The 17,615-nt window shown below is 35.7% G+C and overlaps 1 protein-coding gene across 8 annotated transcripts in view; it reads left to right on the top strand.

Annotated features, from left to right (window-relative positions):
- ERBIN (erbb2 interacting protein) overlaps positions 1-8,212 on the top strand; it is a 123,052-nt gene extending 114,840 nt beyond the window's left edge. For 5 of the 8 annotated variants that reach the window (XM_037062844.1, XM_037062839.1, XM_037062842.1 and 2 more), the window contains 4 exons: positions 3,482-3,691; positions 4,651-4,743; positions 5,241-5,315; positions 6,675-8,212. In XM_037062844.1, the coding sequence (XP_036918739.1) occupies positions 3,482-3,691; positions 4,651-4,743; positions 5,241-5,315; positions 6,675-6,782 (486 nt within the window). In that variant the 3' untranslated portion in view covers positions 6,783-8,212. The remainder of the gene's footprint in view (positions 1-3,481; positions 3,692-4,650; positions 4,744-5,240; positions 5,316-6,674) is intronic. The other 3 variants (XM_037062843.1, XM_037062840.1, XM_037062845.1) reach the window with 2 other exon arrangements.
- Positions 8,213-17,615: the final 9,403 nt, after the last annotated feature.

Genomic DNA, 17,615 nt, shown 5'->3' with positions numbered 1-17,615 from the left:
GAATCTTATGTCTCACCATAATTATAAGAACTATACAGAAATAATGAGATCTGTTTTCTGTCTAAAGCTATCAGTGTGTTAAATTTCAAGGATATTATTTGACATATAAGAATAGGAATCCTAGTTAGTTAATTTTAAAAGCACTTCACCAAACCAGTGCTTTTGAAAACACATAGCTGACTAATATTAGTATGATAGAATTAAGCTAAAGTAAGTTACATGACTGTGTGTTTACTGGTTTTGTTCATCATTTAAAAGAAGATCCTTGGTGAGATTGTGCTGTTAAAAGATCATTGCTTAATTTTTTTACTACCACAACCCCCCCTCCCCCAAAAAAACCTTTTTGTGCTGCTCAACAGGTTCAGATTTCAGTGGCTCTTAAAATTTGGGACTTTTACCTAGGATTAAAAATGTTGCCGAAAGTGTTAAAAGCTAAGTTTTATTGTGAATAAAACTAAAAGCATTATAAAGAAATAGCTTAACAGTATATATATGTATAAACGTTTTATACATTATAAGAACAAACATTTTGCCACTAACTTTGGAATATGGTTAAAAGTACTAATTTTTCTCTAGTGTTAAGAAATATAATTGACATAACATTGCATTAATTCAGGGTGTGCATCATGAGATTTGATATGTGTATATGTTGCAAAATGATTACCATAATAAGCTTAGTTAATATTTGTCATGAAAATACTAAGATTGATGGCAGTTGTGATGATCTTTTATTTGGTTCTTTGTCTTTCTGTTATCTAGCACTGTTTTTTCTAATCCCCTCTCATGTGTCATCATCATTTTGGTTGCACATTTTAAAGATCATTATTTGTTTACTTTTTATTGTCCCCTAATTCAAAGCCTCCCCAAACACCCTGTCCAGGAGATCCTTGTCTGGGTAATATATTCATTTCAGGATAGTACAACTACTCAACAGCTACACTTAGCCACAGAGATGTTTCTTCAGACAGCTTGAAAGCAGGTGCTCAGGAAATGAGTAAAGTAGTATCTTGAACTTAGTATGTGTTGTGGTTTTTGGACTAGAAAGAGCATAGATGCTTTAACACTGAAAATACTTTTTTAAGAACTTTCCTTCTTGCTTAGTAAGGATTTACTTTTTAACCAATTGAGAAATAGAATTGCATTCTGCTAATTTTCAGTTTATTCCATAATTTTCCCCACTCTGGAGGATCAGTTTATTGTAAATTTTTTTTATTTCTGTATTATCACCAAATTATTTTATTTTTTGTATTGAAGGGATTTTGTCATTCTTAATAAACCTATTTGGAGAGTTAAAGATGACCTTATCTTAAGTTCTTCATTTCAGAATGTTTTACTCTTACTCGAGGCATTTTAAAATACTTTACATTTAATTAGAGATCTCTAATTAAAAGTATAATTAGAGTCCTGACTGGTGTGGCTTAGTTGGTTGGGCGTCATCCCGCAAAGTGAAAGGTCACACAAGTTTGATTCCTGGTCAGGGTATATGACTGGGTGTGGATTCAGTCCCTGGTTGGGGCTCATGTGAGAGTCAACTGATTGATGTTTCTCACATTAGTGTTTCTCTCCTTCTCCTTCTCCTTCCCTTCCCCTCTCTAAATATAAAATCTTTTTAAAAAGCAATATAATTAAAATACTTTTTTATGTGGTAGAATAGATGGTGATTGTATTCTTAATACTTTTGTAACTAAAGCATTCCATATTCTAGTATAATCTGATACAATTATGAAGTGTAGTTGTAGATCATATATAAACTTCCACATTATTCTTGAGAGTAGGAACCCAGCCACATAACATTTAATTCCATACATGTCTATTTTATCTTTTGGGGGTGCTTAGTTAAGCTCTGTTACCCAGTTTCTTTTTCTTTTTAATATCCATTTTATGGTTTCTGTTACTGACCTTGTTTTATGCTTTTTATTGTCCCAAGCCATCTGTGTATCAAAGCTTAATATATTCCATGGATATGTTTAACATTGATGTAGAATGTCAGGCACAAGTATCTAGGTGGCAGGAAGTCTTAAGAATGGGTCAGAAGTAATTATTGTCCGGTGAAAAGCATTGAATTTGCACATATTGAATTTGCACAGAGGAAAAATTGTAGAAATACAGAGAAAAACAAGTGCTGTCTTCAGTCGTGTATAGGTAAGAAAATAACAACACAACCACTTAAGAACTCCTGTGCAGATTAATTGCTTCAAATTTACATCGATCAAGTAGTAAATGCCCAAGGAGAGAATGTCAGGGAGTAACCACCCTGTTGTGCCAGCATCCTCTCTGTATGAAGTCTGAAACACACCTGTGTATGTTTCAGACTTCATTCTTAACTGACTTTTCAAGTATAACAGTGAAAAAGAAGACTACTTTAAAAAGTGAAAATCTTTTTTACCGAAGGCAAACAACTTTGTATCCTTCTACAAGGTTTGCAAAGAAAAATATGTAGTTTTGACACTACTGCCATAGTCTTCCCAAATTTTCTACTTTGGGATAATTTTAGAGAACTGGGGTTCAAATATTCCCCTTACAGTTTTTCACGATTTCCTTTTGGATGAGGTCAACTTTTATTAATAATCAACAGTGATGTTTTAAATGACTAAATAGCTTAAATACATTTCCTTTTTCAATCAAAAATCTGTTCATATGTAAATATTCATAATACAAATGTAACCTTATTTATCAGATTTCTCACTAACAAATAAGCTATTTGCCACTTTTCTACAAAGGTATTTTTAAGTCTAAAGGTCAGATACAATCTAAAAAATGAAAGGAGTTATAACCAGGATAATTCTTTGACAACAAAATAATCTCAAGATTTTGTTTAGCTTGTGAAAAAGTAAAGTATAATTTCAGTTTAATTTTTGTGGTTAATATTCTATGGAATTAATATTTAGAGAGTTTAAAAATTGCTGATACGCATAATGAGAAATAAATCAGTTTTCTACTACATAGCTGAATTGGCTTGTTAATTCTGGAAAGGAATATATAAAGGTAGAAAAGATAAAGTCAGATTAGGAAAAAGTTCTACCATAAAATTACTTTTGTTTTAATGAAAAACATGAGTAAATGCATGTTTTGTGCAAATGTGAGAGATTTATTATAGGAAGACATACTCTTTTAATGGGCTTACTTAAGTTTTAAATTTGGGCATACTGTTTGCCATTTTAATATTTGGGTATATGAGAATAATAGGTGCATTTATATCAGACAGAAAATTAGTAATTTTAAATGTAGATATGATTTCTTTCATTTGAATGAAACCTTTAAAGAGTGCATCTGTCATCAATCAGGCAAGTTTAGAATGAAAACATTAATGGCTTTTTTATTTTAAAAGTGTAAAATGAGAATAAATAGTGTAAGTGGCATGATACTGTGTGATTTAGAATGTTAAACTCTAGTGCTTTTCAAATGCTCCAGGAAAAAAATCCAAATATTTGTAATAAGACATTATTATTGGTCATTTTAAGACACTTCATGTTTTTCTTAGATGCCTTTGAGTAATGGACAGATGGGCCAGCCTCTCATGCCTCAGGCAAATTATAGTCAAATACATCACCCCCTTCCTCAGGCATCTGTGGCCAGGCATCCCTCTAGAGAACAACTAATTGATTACTTGATGCTGAAAGTGGCCCACCAGCCTCCATATACACAGCCCCATTGTTCTGCTAGACAAGGCCATGACCTGGCAAGGCAAGAGGTAAGAATAATCAAGAATGTTTGAAATATGAGAATAAGCTTTTAATGTCTTTTATAGGTTATTTAATTATTAGCAATAAATCCATATAGAATTTTAACAGGTTTTGTTTTGTTTTTTTGGTTACCATTCTGTGTTTAAAGACTTGGTTTCCTATTCAGTTTGTGTGAGATGTTAAAGTCGGTGGTTTCATTTGACTGTGATTTCGCCCCACCCCCATTCTCACTAACTGATGTAGGACATTGTGTTTTAGGCATGATTTTTTTCCCCTAAGGTGGGTATTTTTCTGAAACTAGTTGATTGTACTCTGGTAATCAGACCTTGAAGAATATAAAAGTAGTCCATTAAACCTGAATTGGCTAATTATGGTTTGCTATTATTATTTGACACTCAGCTTTTGAAACTTGACTGTAATCTCCAAACTACCTTGAGAATTAAATCTTACAAAGTACTTTTTAAAAAAAGTTGCTAGTCATATATTTTGAAAAGTTTATTAATAAAATGATACTGTTAGAAACTTAGGTAGAGAACAAATGGTTTATTCATTTTACAACTATGAAATGTCCAATAGACAGATATACAATGTAATATAGATGTTTCACAAAGGGAAGCTAATAATAAAGTACATGTTTTATGGGTTTGCCGTATGTCTTTAAAATCAACAATGTCTAAAAAATACAATAGGGTCACCGTTAATTGATTGCCTGTCTTCATAAAATAGCAATAGGTTAAGTTAGGAGCTTTGCTTTATAATCCCAGCTGTGCCTTTAACTCACTAACTCATTAACATAATATTCCATGTCATAGTTTTACTTCATCTGCCCAAATACTCATTTTAGACAAATTCTTACATAGGTATGTTGTTTGAACTTAATTTGCCGATACTTAACTGTGAGTGATATTGTGTTGTAACTTTTTTCATAATTGCAGTAATGATTTATTTTATTTTCATATTAACTCAGATTCGAGTGAGAGTTGAAAAAGATCCAGAACTTGGATTTAGCATATCAGGAGGTGTTGGTGGAAGAGGAAACCCATTCAAACCTGATGATGATGTGAGTTTTAGTTACATGTCACTTGAAATACCCATACCCACCCACCCAATACCCACCATGAAGTTTTAGTCACTAAGTTCACCTCTTATGCGTAAGTAAAAATCTAGCAGATATTTCTGTAAATCTAGACAGACCACCTATTGATTTCTATTGTTGTTTAGCTTTTTGTTTTGAAATGTAATCTGTTCAAATTAATTGAGCAATACAAATATAACCAAAAAATTTTAACATGCCCCATATTGTAATTTTTAATTTTGTTACTATTTTTGTTCCTCTATGAAAGTAACTTTAACAGTAATCACTATACTGATGTCAAAATTACCAGAGGCAAAAATAAAAATAACATGGTTGGCTGTCGCTGTGTTTTCAGAGAAGAGAAGGAAGAACCTGGATCATGATTCAAGTATTTGTATATTGAGAAAGAAAGATTGCTTTGTGGTGCTATTACTTAGGTATACTGTTTCCTATTCAATAACATTGTGGTGTTGTTGTTAAAGGGTATATTTGTCACAAGAGTACAGCCCGAAGGACCAGCATCAAAATTACTGCAACCAGGTGATAAAATTATCCAGGTAACCAAGATACATCTTTTTATTATTTTCTTTATTTTTCATTTTATAACTGATCTGCCTCCTCATCAAGAAATTATTAAATGCCATTTTATGAAAATACTGTTTTGCCATGTATAATGCACACCCACATTTTTCTGTGCATTATGTGTAGGATTATTATACCCTGTGGTTTGTAATCATTATACCTATGTATAATGCTCATCCTTACTTTTCCCTCAAAAAAAAAGAAGGGGGAAAAAAAAAGTGTGGTCAAAAAAAGTGTGCATTGTACATGGCACAACACAATAAGCATTTTATGAAGTTTTTCTTCACATATATGTAGATGGAAATGGTGATATTTCTTATAGGCTACTCTAGTGCTTTCACAGTTTAAAATATTTCCACCTTGTTCTCTGAAAAATCTTACTGATATTTTTAAATACATGTTTGATATGTTTTAGCATTTTATTGAAGTTCTGGAATGTTAATTTCTCTAAAATAAAGTGATGAAAGAATCTTCCTTGTGGCGCTGGCCAGTGTGGCTCAGCAGGTTAGAGCACCATTCCAAACACCAATAGGTTAGGGCAGGGGTGTCAGACTCATTTTCACCAGGGGCCACATCAGCCTTGTGGTTGCCTTCAAAGGGCAATCTAAATTATTTATTTTAGACTGTATAAATGTAACTACTCCTTAACTGTTAAGGAGTTGAAATTACATTCGGCCCTTTGAGGGCAACCACGAAGCTGATGTCACCCCCAGTGAAAATGAGTTTGACACCCTTGGATCAGGGGTTCGGGTCAGGGTACATACCTGGGTTGTGGATTTGATTCCTGCTCAGGGTGTTTATGGGAGGCAGCTGATTGATGTTTCTCTCTCACATTGATGTTTCTCTCTTTCCCTCCCTCCCTTCTTCTCTCCCCCCTCCCTCCTTCCTTTCTAAAATCAATAAACAGTTTAAAAAATATTTTTAATTAAAAAAAGGAATCTTCACGTTATGACAATTAAAGGAGTTAATTTATGGAAGTACTTAGAATTGTATATGTGGTATACAGTAAGACCTCAGTAAATATTTAGCCTAAGTTGTAAAAAGTGTAGTGTTCTTGATCTGTTATCCTTGCAACTCGGTAGCTTCAGTTGCACAGTAGTGCATACGCAGAACACCCTGTCTGATGACACTGTCTTTACAAGTACTTCCTGGCATTGGCCGCTACACAGGAGTCATCTGAAAATACAGGTTCCTGAATCGCACCTTCAGAGATTTTATTTTAGGGCCCAGGAGCCTGGATTAAATTGCCAAAATCATTCTTATTTTCTGCTAGATTTTATTACCTGACAGAAACTTTAATGTTTTTCTTAAAATAATTTTCTTCTTTCTTCTAGGCTAATGGCTACAGTTTTATCAATATTGAACATGGACAAGCAGTGTCCTTGCTAAAAACTTTCCAGAACACAGTAGAACTCATCATTGTACGAGAGATTTCTTCATAAGAACTGTTGGCAAAAAAGGGTGGGGGGAAGACAGCAAGATTTATTAGAAGATACTTGCAGGGGAAATTAATATTTTGACTATTTTTATATATAAAGAACTCAAAAATCATGTTGAAATTTGTACATTAATGAAATAATGGAACTTGTGACTAGAGGGAAAGAACCACTGTACAGTATATAGGGAAGAATGTTTGAACTCAAACCTATGTAGGTTTTTAAAAACATAGCAATCAAGGCTACAAAAACACGTGTATGTTGTTTTTGTATAGACTGTAGGTTTATTTTTGGATTTCATATACACGCCTGAGCTCTGCACAAGGCTCTAGTTAGCCTGGATTGTAGCCCAGAGGCAGATGGAAGAGCTATCTCATAGGTTTTACGCGCTTATTTTTATTCAACTGATACTAATGTTTTTCTGCTGAAACTACTTTTTTAAATGTGGGCAAGAGATTTGAAGTGTTGGCTTTTGCTATGTGAATATTGAATTGCAGAGTGAGTAGGTGAAGGTGCTGGTGGGATCACTTTCCAAGGCCTGATTAAAACAGTTAATTCTTATAAAAATTTGGAAGCAAAGAATGAAAAAACAGCAATCTGTTAATGTGTTTTTATTAATAGAATAATGCAATAAAAATGTAATGTCTTTTTAAAGAAATAAAAAAGACGATAATTGCATTTTATGAGCGCTACATGATCTGTTCTTATCAGAGCCATTAACTATATATACATTTGCTACTGGTGATTTGATTTTTAATTATTTTTTAGTCACAGGAATTTTTTGACTGTACTGTAGATGTACATCCATGATTTTTCTGTGATACACAAATACCTTGATTTTGTTGTTTTTTTTTGCAAATGGTGATATTTGCAATTTGTTTTATAATTAGTACTCCATTTTAATATTAATTTATAATTTTTATTTTAAGCAGCAAATGAAACTAAAATGGCCAGTTTTAAGATTGTGTTGTTATGGCGCAAAAATGTAAGAAGATTTCGGAGAGCCTCTTGATTTCGTTTGGCTTACATTGCCTTGGTAAAGTAAAAGGAAACAGTATGCATGGCGCTAGGAAACCAAAGCAAGTCTGTGAAACTGGCACAGTGATAGACAATGGCTATGGGGAGTTGTAGAGCAAGGGACGGGTCCTTGGGGCCTGCCAGTGTGTGAAAGTGTTCAAATAAAGGGCTGTTTCTACAGGTAACGTTAAATGTGAACTCGACGCTTCAGAGGCTTTAAAGGGTTTCTAAGTGTATCAGTGTAGTAGTGTTTTACCGCCAACTGCCTTTGTTCTTGTTAGTGTAAGAAATATTTGGTAGAGGTTTATTACTTTTGTTTATCCAAGTAAAATTTTGTTTTTGTCTGAATTTATAATCAAATAAAAATTGAGTAACATGCAATGGTAAGAATAAATGCATGGTTATTTGGACCACAAAAAGTGCCATAGAAGACCAATAACTGTTTTTAGTTGAGGCTAGTGTGGAGCCTTTCATTAGAGCAATATCCAGTTGTTGCAGTTTATTTTTAATAAGAAATTTAGTTTTGGAATTTTTAATCTGTTATCTTTTGTTCTTCAACCTTGTTTTAAATAAGACTTATAGGACTAGCAAAAACAGCAATTGACATTATTTTTGCAAAAGTGAGTTATACTGGTTCCTTTCTTGCTAGTCAGTAAATAGGCAGTACTTTTAAAAAGATGTGAACACAAATACTGCACTTCTCTCAAGATGTTATCAACTGGTAATTGTACTGTATAGTTTTAATAATACTGACTGAAAAACCCTTTAACAACTCTTTGTAAATTTTAACTCATTTTAGTTGATTTTTCAGTACTATTTACATAGGAATTGATTTTTATGGATATAGTAGAAGAAATGTGCTGTATTTTGATAAAATTCATTTATTGTATGTGTGTTATAATCTCTAAAAAAAGAATGACAGCTTCTTTAAGACAAGCGTTGGTGTTCCCTTTTATTCAGTTTATAGTTACATTCTGCTTTTAATAGGAACACATAAAATAAATATAATTATTATATTTATTTACTTTACCCTGAATTAGATACACAAGCTATAATTTTGGAAAAAGAAATAAGCCACAAAGAACAGTTGATTCATCAGGGAACTAAACTTAATTGTCTGCTTTATACCAAAATATTACAAGTGCAACAGGTATTATATGCAGTGATTTTTTTCTACTGTAGTTATGAAAAAAACTGTTTAATATTCTTGTAACACAAAGTTAAGTAAGAAGTTTGTTACCAGGAGGAGTAACATGCACTTAAATTAATAGCCAGTTTTTTTCCTAAAATACCAGAAAATTAAAGTTAAATAACAACAACTCGTCATTAGAAGTTTTGTTTTGGTAACAATAAAGTGTCAAATTTTAAATTAAAAAGTAATAATTCAAATCTTTTGAAGATAAAGAAGGGACATTTCATTTTACATGAAGTTGAGTAATTTGTAGTCAAGGCCCGTACCCATAATAGACTCTATTATAATAATTGTTATGGAGCATACCATCAAAACTTTATTTTTAATAACAGTATTTAAAAATTGACCACCCTAGAATTTTTTTAAATTTCTTTATTGTTGTTCAGTTACAGTTGTCTGCATCCCCCACCCCCTGGCATGGCCCCCTCCCCCCTTCCCTCTGGTTATTGTTAGACTGTTCTTAATTTCAATGTCCTGGTTATATTTTGTTTGCTTTTTTCTTTTGTTGACTATGTTCCAGTTAAAGGTGAGATCATATGGTATTTGTCCCTCACAGATAGGCTTATTTCACTTAGCATAATGCTCTCCAGTTCCATCCAAATTTTTAACCATTAAAAATTATGTTTATGGTAATTTATTCAGTACAGAATTGTTTCGATAAACTAGAGGTTTTTTTCTGATTCATTAAAGAATGATCAGTTTATCTGAATCATTGAAATTCTAAAATTTTCTACATATTTATTTTATAAATGTTTTTCTGACCTCTTCAGACTTAAATATGTTTATATACTTTAAAAATGTTAAAACACAAACATTGCCATAAATAGAACTGAACTTTCAAGCATTGATTAAAAGAAAATCCCATTAGCAGCTATGTAGTATCTTTATCAGTCAGCATTTATAAAACATGCCAAATTTTTGCGTATAGCTAGATTGTTTTAAGTAATAGTGAACAGGTAGGAAATTAATGTTGTTTAAAGTTGTGTGATTTTATGAGATTTAGGGTGAGAAGAAATGTCATAAAGAGAAAGATATACAGCTGTTTTCTTTGATCACTGAGAAAACCTATTGCTGGGTATGAAGCAAGTGCAGTTTACCTTAAATTACTGTATTTTGCTTCTGAAGGAAGCCATTGGAATGTGAAAGATTTTTCAGTTAGTTTGAAATTAATGATCAGTCCGATCTATTTCAAAGGGTATTTTTTTCTTCTTTTGAAATTCTTATTAACTTATTTTGGTTTAATGTAAATATATTTCTTATGAGAAAGACACTGAAATCAAAATTAAAATAATTTTTTCATCAAAAGCATGAATACCCATAATTGATGATGTACAAAGGACAAAAATATCAGTCTTCCTTTAAAAGGTGATCTAGATCATAGAGGCCGCCAGTTCAAATCTTTAGAGAGTCCCCTTGTTTCTGATACAAAAGTTCAGAAAAGGTTGACAGGTTTCTCTACCTCTGCAGAATTTTTAAGCCCTCTGGATAGTAAGCACAGACATTCAGTCTTGAAAGACTCCTGAGAGAATGTGATCTTTTCTCTAGGACTGTGCATTCTCTTTGTGCATTTTCAGAATTAAATATGTGGATTTCACAAGTGTACGGTCCTAATAAGATCCAAGTATTGGAGAAACCGATTCTAAACTGAGAAAGTTTACTTAGGAAAACGCCTCAGCAGAATCTTCTCAGGTTTTATTTTAGAGAATAAACAACTTCTGAACCTTTCCAAAGGATTGTTAGGGAAGAGGTTGGGAAAATGATCCTGTTGTTATAACTACCGTTTCAAATAAACACCTTGGGAAAGTTTTGATCTCCCATTGTGTTTCATGGTCCACCTAAGCTTCTCCGTAGCCCCTCAATTTAATTTCAGGATGAAGTAAGAGAAGTTTATGTATAACTGGTAGAAGAAGAAACCCAAGCTGTAAAATTTTGCTTTCCTTCTAGCCCCACACCCAATAAAGCTACTTTTACTTTGCATGAATATTATTAACTCTGTAAGTATTTTTCCTGAAGTGTCCTTTCTTTAAGTCTAAGCAAAATAATTTTGTTACTCCAAAGCAAGACTTTAGAAGGATTTTTTAGGGAGAAAAAGGGAGAGAAACATTGATGTGTGAGAGAAACTTCAGTTGCCTCTTGCAAGGGCCCTAATGGGACAGAACCTACAACCCAGGTATGAGCCCTGACCAGGAATCCACCTCGCAACCTTTCTTCCCTGCAGTAGGACACCCAACCAACTGAGCCACACTGGACAGGGTGGATGGATCTCTCTCTGTCTTTAATGTGTTTTTTTCCCAATTAATTTTTTAGTTTTTCTTCCTAAGTAATTTTTTAGTATGTCCAAAAACAAACAAAAGAAAAATAAACTAAATTCAATGTTACATGTTTTTATGACAACTTAAAAGTCCAAAGGTAGAACCTTACATTATTATTATTGAATTTCACTTTATAAGCTGGGGTTTACCATTTTTATCTATTGGGATCCTTGTGAATCATTCTGCAGGCTAATGAAGTTGCTATTTTTTCTAACTCCTGCACTCCACAAATATATTACATGACTTTTTTTCATCTAGGTCATTGGAAAAATGCACTGAGTTTTGTCCTTCATAATCCCTCTTTCATTCCAAAGTATGGCATTCCTAGGTTCTCCACTTCAACAAGAGCTTCACACTAGATGTGATCTCTTTGTCACGTAGATCCTGTCTGAAAAGCAGATACCCGTGAGATTTAGTCATAGTTCAGAGGGAACCCCAGGTTGACATCTACTGTCAGTGTCCTCTCTCCTGACACCCGCATCTCCACTTTTACAGAGGTCAGCCTGTGTCCCAGGCTACTCCTGCTGCTGCTTTTTCATTCAGCCTCACTGTGAGCAGGACATAGGCTACACAATTGTCCTTTCCCCAGCTGTCTTGAATTGCAGATCTACCATTTAGCTAATACTGCTTGTGTGAACTAAGGGAAGTTCTTTAGCATCTCTATGCTTCATTTCCCAATTTGTGCAATAGGGAGAGTAATAGTACATAATAAATCATGGATGATAGTTCCCCAACATATTTTTATAGCTGGTATCAGAGAGGAATAAATAATTAAATGGAAGCTCTACAGAGAATGAAGAGCTATGTTTAGAGAGGAGGCTGACGACAGATACCAAGTCTTCTCTAAGAGACTTGAAACAAGATGCTTTTCAGTGCACCTGGAAGAAGTAGCCATGTGAACTGCTCACGGAGATGGGCAGCTGGTAGGAGCTGAGGGCCTTAGTTCTACAACTGCAAGGAAATGTATTCTGTGAACAACCCGAATGAGTTTGGAAGACCACCCCAAGTTCCAGATGAACACACAGCCCAGCTGTACTAATTACAGCCTGTAGGGCCCTGAGCAGAGTTCCCAGCCAAGTCATGGATGTACTCCTGACTGACAGAAACTTGGAGAGAGAAACTGCCAAGTTCGAGTCACAGCAATAGAAAACTAAAACAGCCAGCCATAGTTTGGTTTCTACTTCCAGTCCTCATGGCCCATATAACTCAGAGCTGGACTGGAACCTGCCTGAGAGCTTAAAACTTTGGCTTTGTGTCTAGAACCATATTTCTAAAGCCCCTTCCCTGGGCCCCACTGCACTCCCTTGGTTTGGACCCCCTTGATTAAAACTGGCCCTAGTGGGACTTGTTAGATCTGGTGACAAGGAGAGCACCCACTCCCTTCTGTCAGACCTGAGAGCATCCAGAATATTTGGAAAAGGTGTAACAACAAGACCATTTGTGTCAAGCAAAGGATTTTATTCTGAGGACAAGAGTGATGTGAGTGATTTGACTTGAACTTTAGAAAGATCACTGTGTAAAATTGATGGGATAGCAGTCACTGGGGTAAAAAAGACTTAAGAGTTAGTGACATGGATAGAAGGTTATTGTAAAATGCAGAATAGAGATAACACTGGCAGCATCCAAGATACTGGAACTGCCGGGTTAGTAAAATGCAGAAGGGTAAGGAGACTGTTGGGATTAAGGGTAACTTACATGTTCTGGCTGGATTTGGAGGATAGGTGGTCATACTGCTAATTGAAATCAGGAATAATAAATTGTCTTCTACTTGCTTGCTTTGGGCACTATTTAAAAATGCCCACCTGGTCGTTGGAAAAACTGGTGAGAGAGATTTGAGAGCCTTCAGTTTATTATTGCTACAGTGACGTCTGGATGCAAGGCACTAGTGCTCGTCATGCCTTTTCTGAACTCAACTTTCCTATTCTTTGATATTTAAAGTTGATACCACATAATTTAGTAGCAACTTACTGATTCTCACATTGTTGTATATTATTTAGTCTCATTTCCAAAACTATTGGAGACTCCTCAATGGAAAAATCTTATATCCACCCTGGTGTCCTGGGTACACAGTAGGTACTCAGCACAGTAGAGAAGACCTTTTGTTTCCCTTGGAATTTTACATTTCATCCACCCATGAGGAGAGTCAGAGAGAGAAAACAGGCCAAGAGGTCAGACATGCAAGGGAAGTTTGTGCAGGTCTGTAGGCCATTGTAAAGATCACTTTGGTTTTTACTCTGAAGGAGTGAGCATAAAACAAAAGTGATAAGCCCCTTGCTGACTTGCAGCATAACTAGCTTTCAAAACAAAAAGTTTGTTATGTACATACTAAAAAGCATTTAACGTTTGAGTTGAATAAATATTTGTGGATGATGAATAAATTATGCAGTAACATTTCACATTAGCAGTATTACCAGGCATGAGCATACATTCAGGAAAGGCTAACATCAGCCACCTGTCAAAAGTGAATCCTTAATTGGGTGCTCCTATGAAGTTACAATGAACCTCATCTTGGATTTAAGAAAAAGTAGTTAAGTTGTCTTCTTACTGGCAAATCCTGGATGGCATTTCTTTAATTGATTGAGGTATTATCAGCACCGTATGCTAGAGCATTAGCCAGCTCCTGCTGCCCACACTCAGACTTGCCCACTCTTTGCCAAAAATCCCATCTGCTCATTATCCTCAGTTTCTTCACAACCCAACAGCATGTTTGTTATTTTTAGGAACAAAAGCAAAACATCACTACTGTAATCACCATATTCATAGTTTAAAAATGTATCAGACTTAACTGGTTAAGTTTTTCAGAGTATTTATTGATACATGAGGCAACTGTACAGATGTCAAGGTGTATAAAACCGGCTTTTCTATCTCAATGTTTTTAAAAATTTTCTTGCTACTGTATTTTAAAAAAGGTACATAATCTTCCATTTTGAAATAATATTATTTGTGATGCAGGTCTAGAGATAATACTAATAAGCTAAGGATTTATTTTACCAAGCATTCGTTATATTATAAAATATGCTGAGAAAATCCAGTTTATATTGAAACATTTAAAAAGAAGGAAGGATTACACTGGACTAATACATTAGGAAAATGCAGTGTTCATTTATTTGCACTTAAACAGTCCCTGGATATCTTTTACTTTGGTCAGTGACCAAAAAAAAAATTTTTTTAAGTTTTCCATCACTCTGAAAATCCAGAAAATAATCTGGATATAATTTTATTTTTAAATATTTTATTTATTTATTTTTTTGAGAGAGGGAAAGGGAAGAGAAACATCAGTGTATGGTTGCCTCTCACATGCCCCCTACTGAGAACTGGCCTGCAACCCAGGCATGTGGCCTGACTGGGAATTGAACTGGCCACCCTTTGGTTCACAGGCCCACTCTCAATCTTCTAAGCTACACTAGCCAGGGCTAATCTGAATATAATTTAACTATAATTTCTAAAATCCTGTATTGTCTACTTTGCTTTAAACATTGCTACTATAAAAGAGTGAACAAGTTAGAATATTGACTTTAGATTTGTTATCATTAGACAAAAATGGGATTCCTGATGTCACTGAGTCTTATGGTTACTTTAGTGTTCATTCGCTTTTATAGGTAAAAGCAAAAAACTGATAACCCAAATAGGCAATAATATGATAATTAAATAAGCCAGGTACTTGGTCTGCTGTATAAATTGACATGATAATTAGGAAAAAGAGAGAGGAACATAAGAAAATAGGAAGACAGCATAGATAAACATAAGTGGCAAAGACAATTTATAAAATTATATTTAAAATAATAAAATTATATATACTACATAATTGCCACTAGAAATGTTTATCTAAAGACTGAAATGATTGCTTACTAAAAAGTTCTTGTCCTATTATCAAAACTTTGTAATTGTTATCTTGTCCTTACATTTTAAAAGAAAAATGGGGTCTTGGACTAGTCATTTTCAAGTAACGATAGCAAATACTTGGCCAGCAGCAACTAGTAGAGAAGTTGGAAAGCAGGTACGTAGGAAACCCCGACTGTGTCCCACTTCCACCCAACCCCAAAGATGAGCAATTAAAGGGCTATCCGTGAACAAAACCAGCTCTGGGGAGAGGTCTGGAGTCCACTTAAGAAATCTGAGTGACACAGTGGAACGGAAGGCCTGAGAATAATGGGGTAAGAAGAGAAGGAAGATGGCTTTTTTTGCCTACATCATCCCATCCCCCAGCCAGCACAGCTTGGAGCTAAGGGTATTTCCCAGCTAGAGTTCATCTTGCCAGGAAAGGAAGAGTGGGGTGAGGGACAAGCTTCCCCTACTTAAGGGGGCACTACATGAAGGTCCCCATTAGGCTTCACTCCACTTAAAAGGGCAAAGCTGAGACAGGAACAGGAAGAAAAGCAGGGGCTACCAGCAGCTGCACAGCAGGAGCAATCTCAGTCCACTGTAACCTGCTCTGCCAAGAAGCTCAGCGTATTTTGTGACTGAAGAAACTAACAGCCAGTACATCTGCTGGGCACACCTGCAGATTTTACTAGCTTTCTCCTGACAGGTAATTGCATTCACTGGCACTGCCACTTGAAACTCTCCCCTCTTTGTATCCCTAACTCCACAACCACCACCATCCATCCCTTGCCAGAGCCTGGGAACTACAAAATTCTATGGCTGTTCAAGTGCAAGACAAGCTAGATCCCTGTAGCTGACTGCTGCTACCTGCTTGGGACTAGCCACTCCAGCTTTGCACTTGCATACCATTGGCCTGACTGGCATCAATCACCAGTCTCCGCTATACTGTGCATGCCCAGGGGAAGACAGACTGCAGACACGGGAGAGAACACAAGCAAGCAGGGCCCAGAAAGCTGGGTTCATTCACTGCCCTGAATGAACCATGTTCACCTGAGGCTAGCCCCTCCAGCTGTGTACCTGAAACCCCTTGAGCCAGGCCCTGTCACTGGCCAGCATAGCAATGTGCACACCTTGGGGGAGCCCCAGGAAAGCACACTGACAGCCAGGGTTCCTACAGCTGCCAGTGAGCCTATAAGTTGTCCCTGGACCTTGTCTGCCCCGGTTTCCACCACTACATGTGTATCTAAAAATGTCCCTTATCACTACATAAGCATCTGCAGCGGTCCCCACAACTAAGTGTGTACACACCACCAACTCTGACCATCCTGCTTTCTCCTCTGGTCCCTAGATACGGAACCTGGAGGTACCACTGAGGGCCCCAGCAGCCCTTGCAGACCTGCCACAGTGCTCATCAGGGACCACACAGTTGCTATGGACCCCTGTGGCCTAAGCTGAAAAGAAATTACACACCCTGCACCTTGGACATGGTGCTACCACACATGCTTGCACTTGGTGCCTTGCGCAACTATGCTTGTGGTAACAGCATGCTCCACATGCCCCCACCTGCAGGCAAACGTCTTCTCTTACCCAAATCAGTGCACAAAGTTCAAAAAAGGTCATTGCTTCTTCAAATGCAAGGATAACTATGCAAGGCCACGGGTCATTAGGAATCAGGGAAACATGATGCCATCAAAGGAATATATTATACCCCCAGTAACTATCCGCAGTGAAATGGAGATACAGGAATTGTCTGACAAAGAATTCAGAATAACTATTCTCAAGATGCTTAGAGGGGTACAAGAGAACACTGATAAAAATTAAAAATACAAAGCGCAGGCTGGGAACCAAAGGGTCACCAGTTTGATTCCCAGTCAGGGCATGTGCCTAGGTTGCAGGCCAGAGCCCCAGTAGGGGGCACATGAGAGGCCATCACACATTGATGTTTCTCTCCCTCTTTCTCTTTCCCTTCCCTTCTCTCTAAAAATAAGTAAATAAAATATTTTTTAAAATTAACAATATAAAGAAAACAACATGAAAAAAGGGAACTTTGACAAAGACATAGAATATAAAATAGAACCAAATAAAAAACGGAGCTGAATAACTTAATAACTAAAGAATTTAACAGAGAGCATCCATACAGTCTTGACCAATCAGAAGAAAGAATGGGCTAGAGAACATCAGTTGAAATTATTCAATCAGAGAAACAGACAGAACAGAATGTAAAGGCATGAAGAAAGCCAATGGACTTATGGGATACCATTAAAAGAAATGACACACATATTAGAATCCCAGAAGAGACGGGTGAAAAGTATAGAAAGCCATTATTCAAAAATAATGATTGAGATTCTAAAACAGGGACTTCCGCCAAGATGGAGGCATAGGTGGAAACACTGTGCCTTCTCCCACAACCAAGTTTTAATATAACAAAGGTTTGGAGAACAAAGACACAGCCAAAGGACAGAAAATTGAATTATACGGAAGTCCAACTACATCTAA

The sequence above is a fragment of the Sturnira hondurensis genome, unplaced genomic scaffold (assembly GCF_014824575.4).
Source record: "Sturnira hondurensis isolate 20B ecotype Veracruz unplaced genomic scaffold, ASM1482457v3 Scaffold0014384, whole genome shotgun sequence".
Classification (NCBI taxonomy): domain Eukaryota; kingdom Metazoa; phylum Chordata; class Mammalia; order Chiroptera; family Phyllostomidae; genus Sturnira; species Sturnira hondurensis.
The sequence above is the reverse complement of the archived record's forward strand: the minus strand, read 5'-3'. Positions and strand labels throughout refer to the sequence as shown.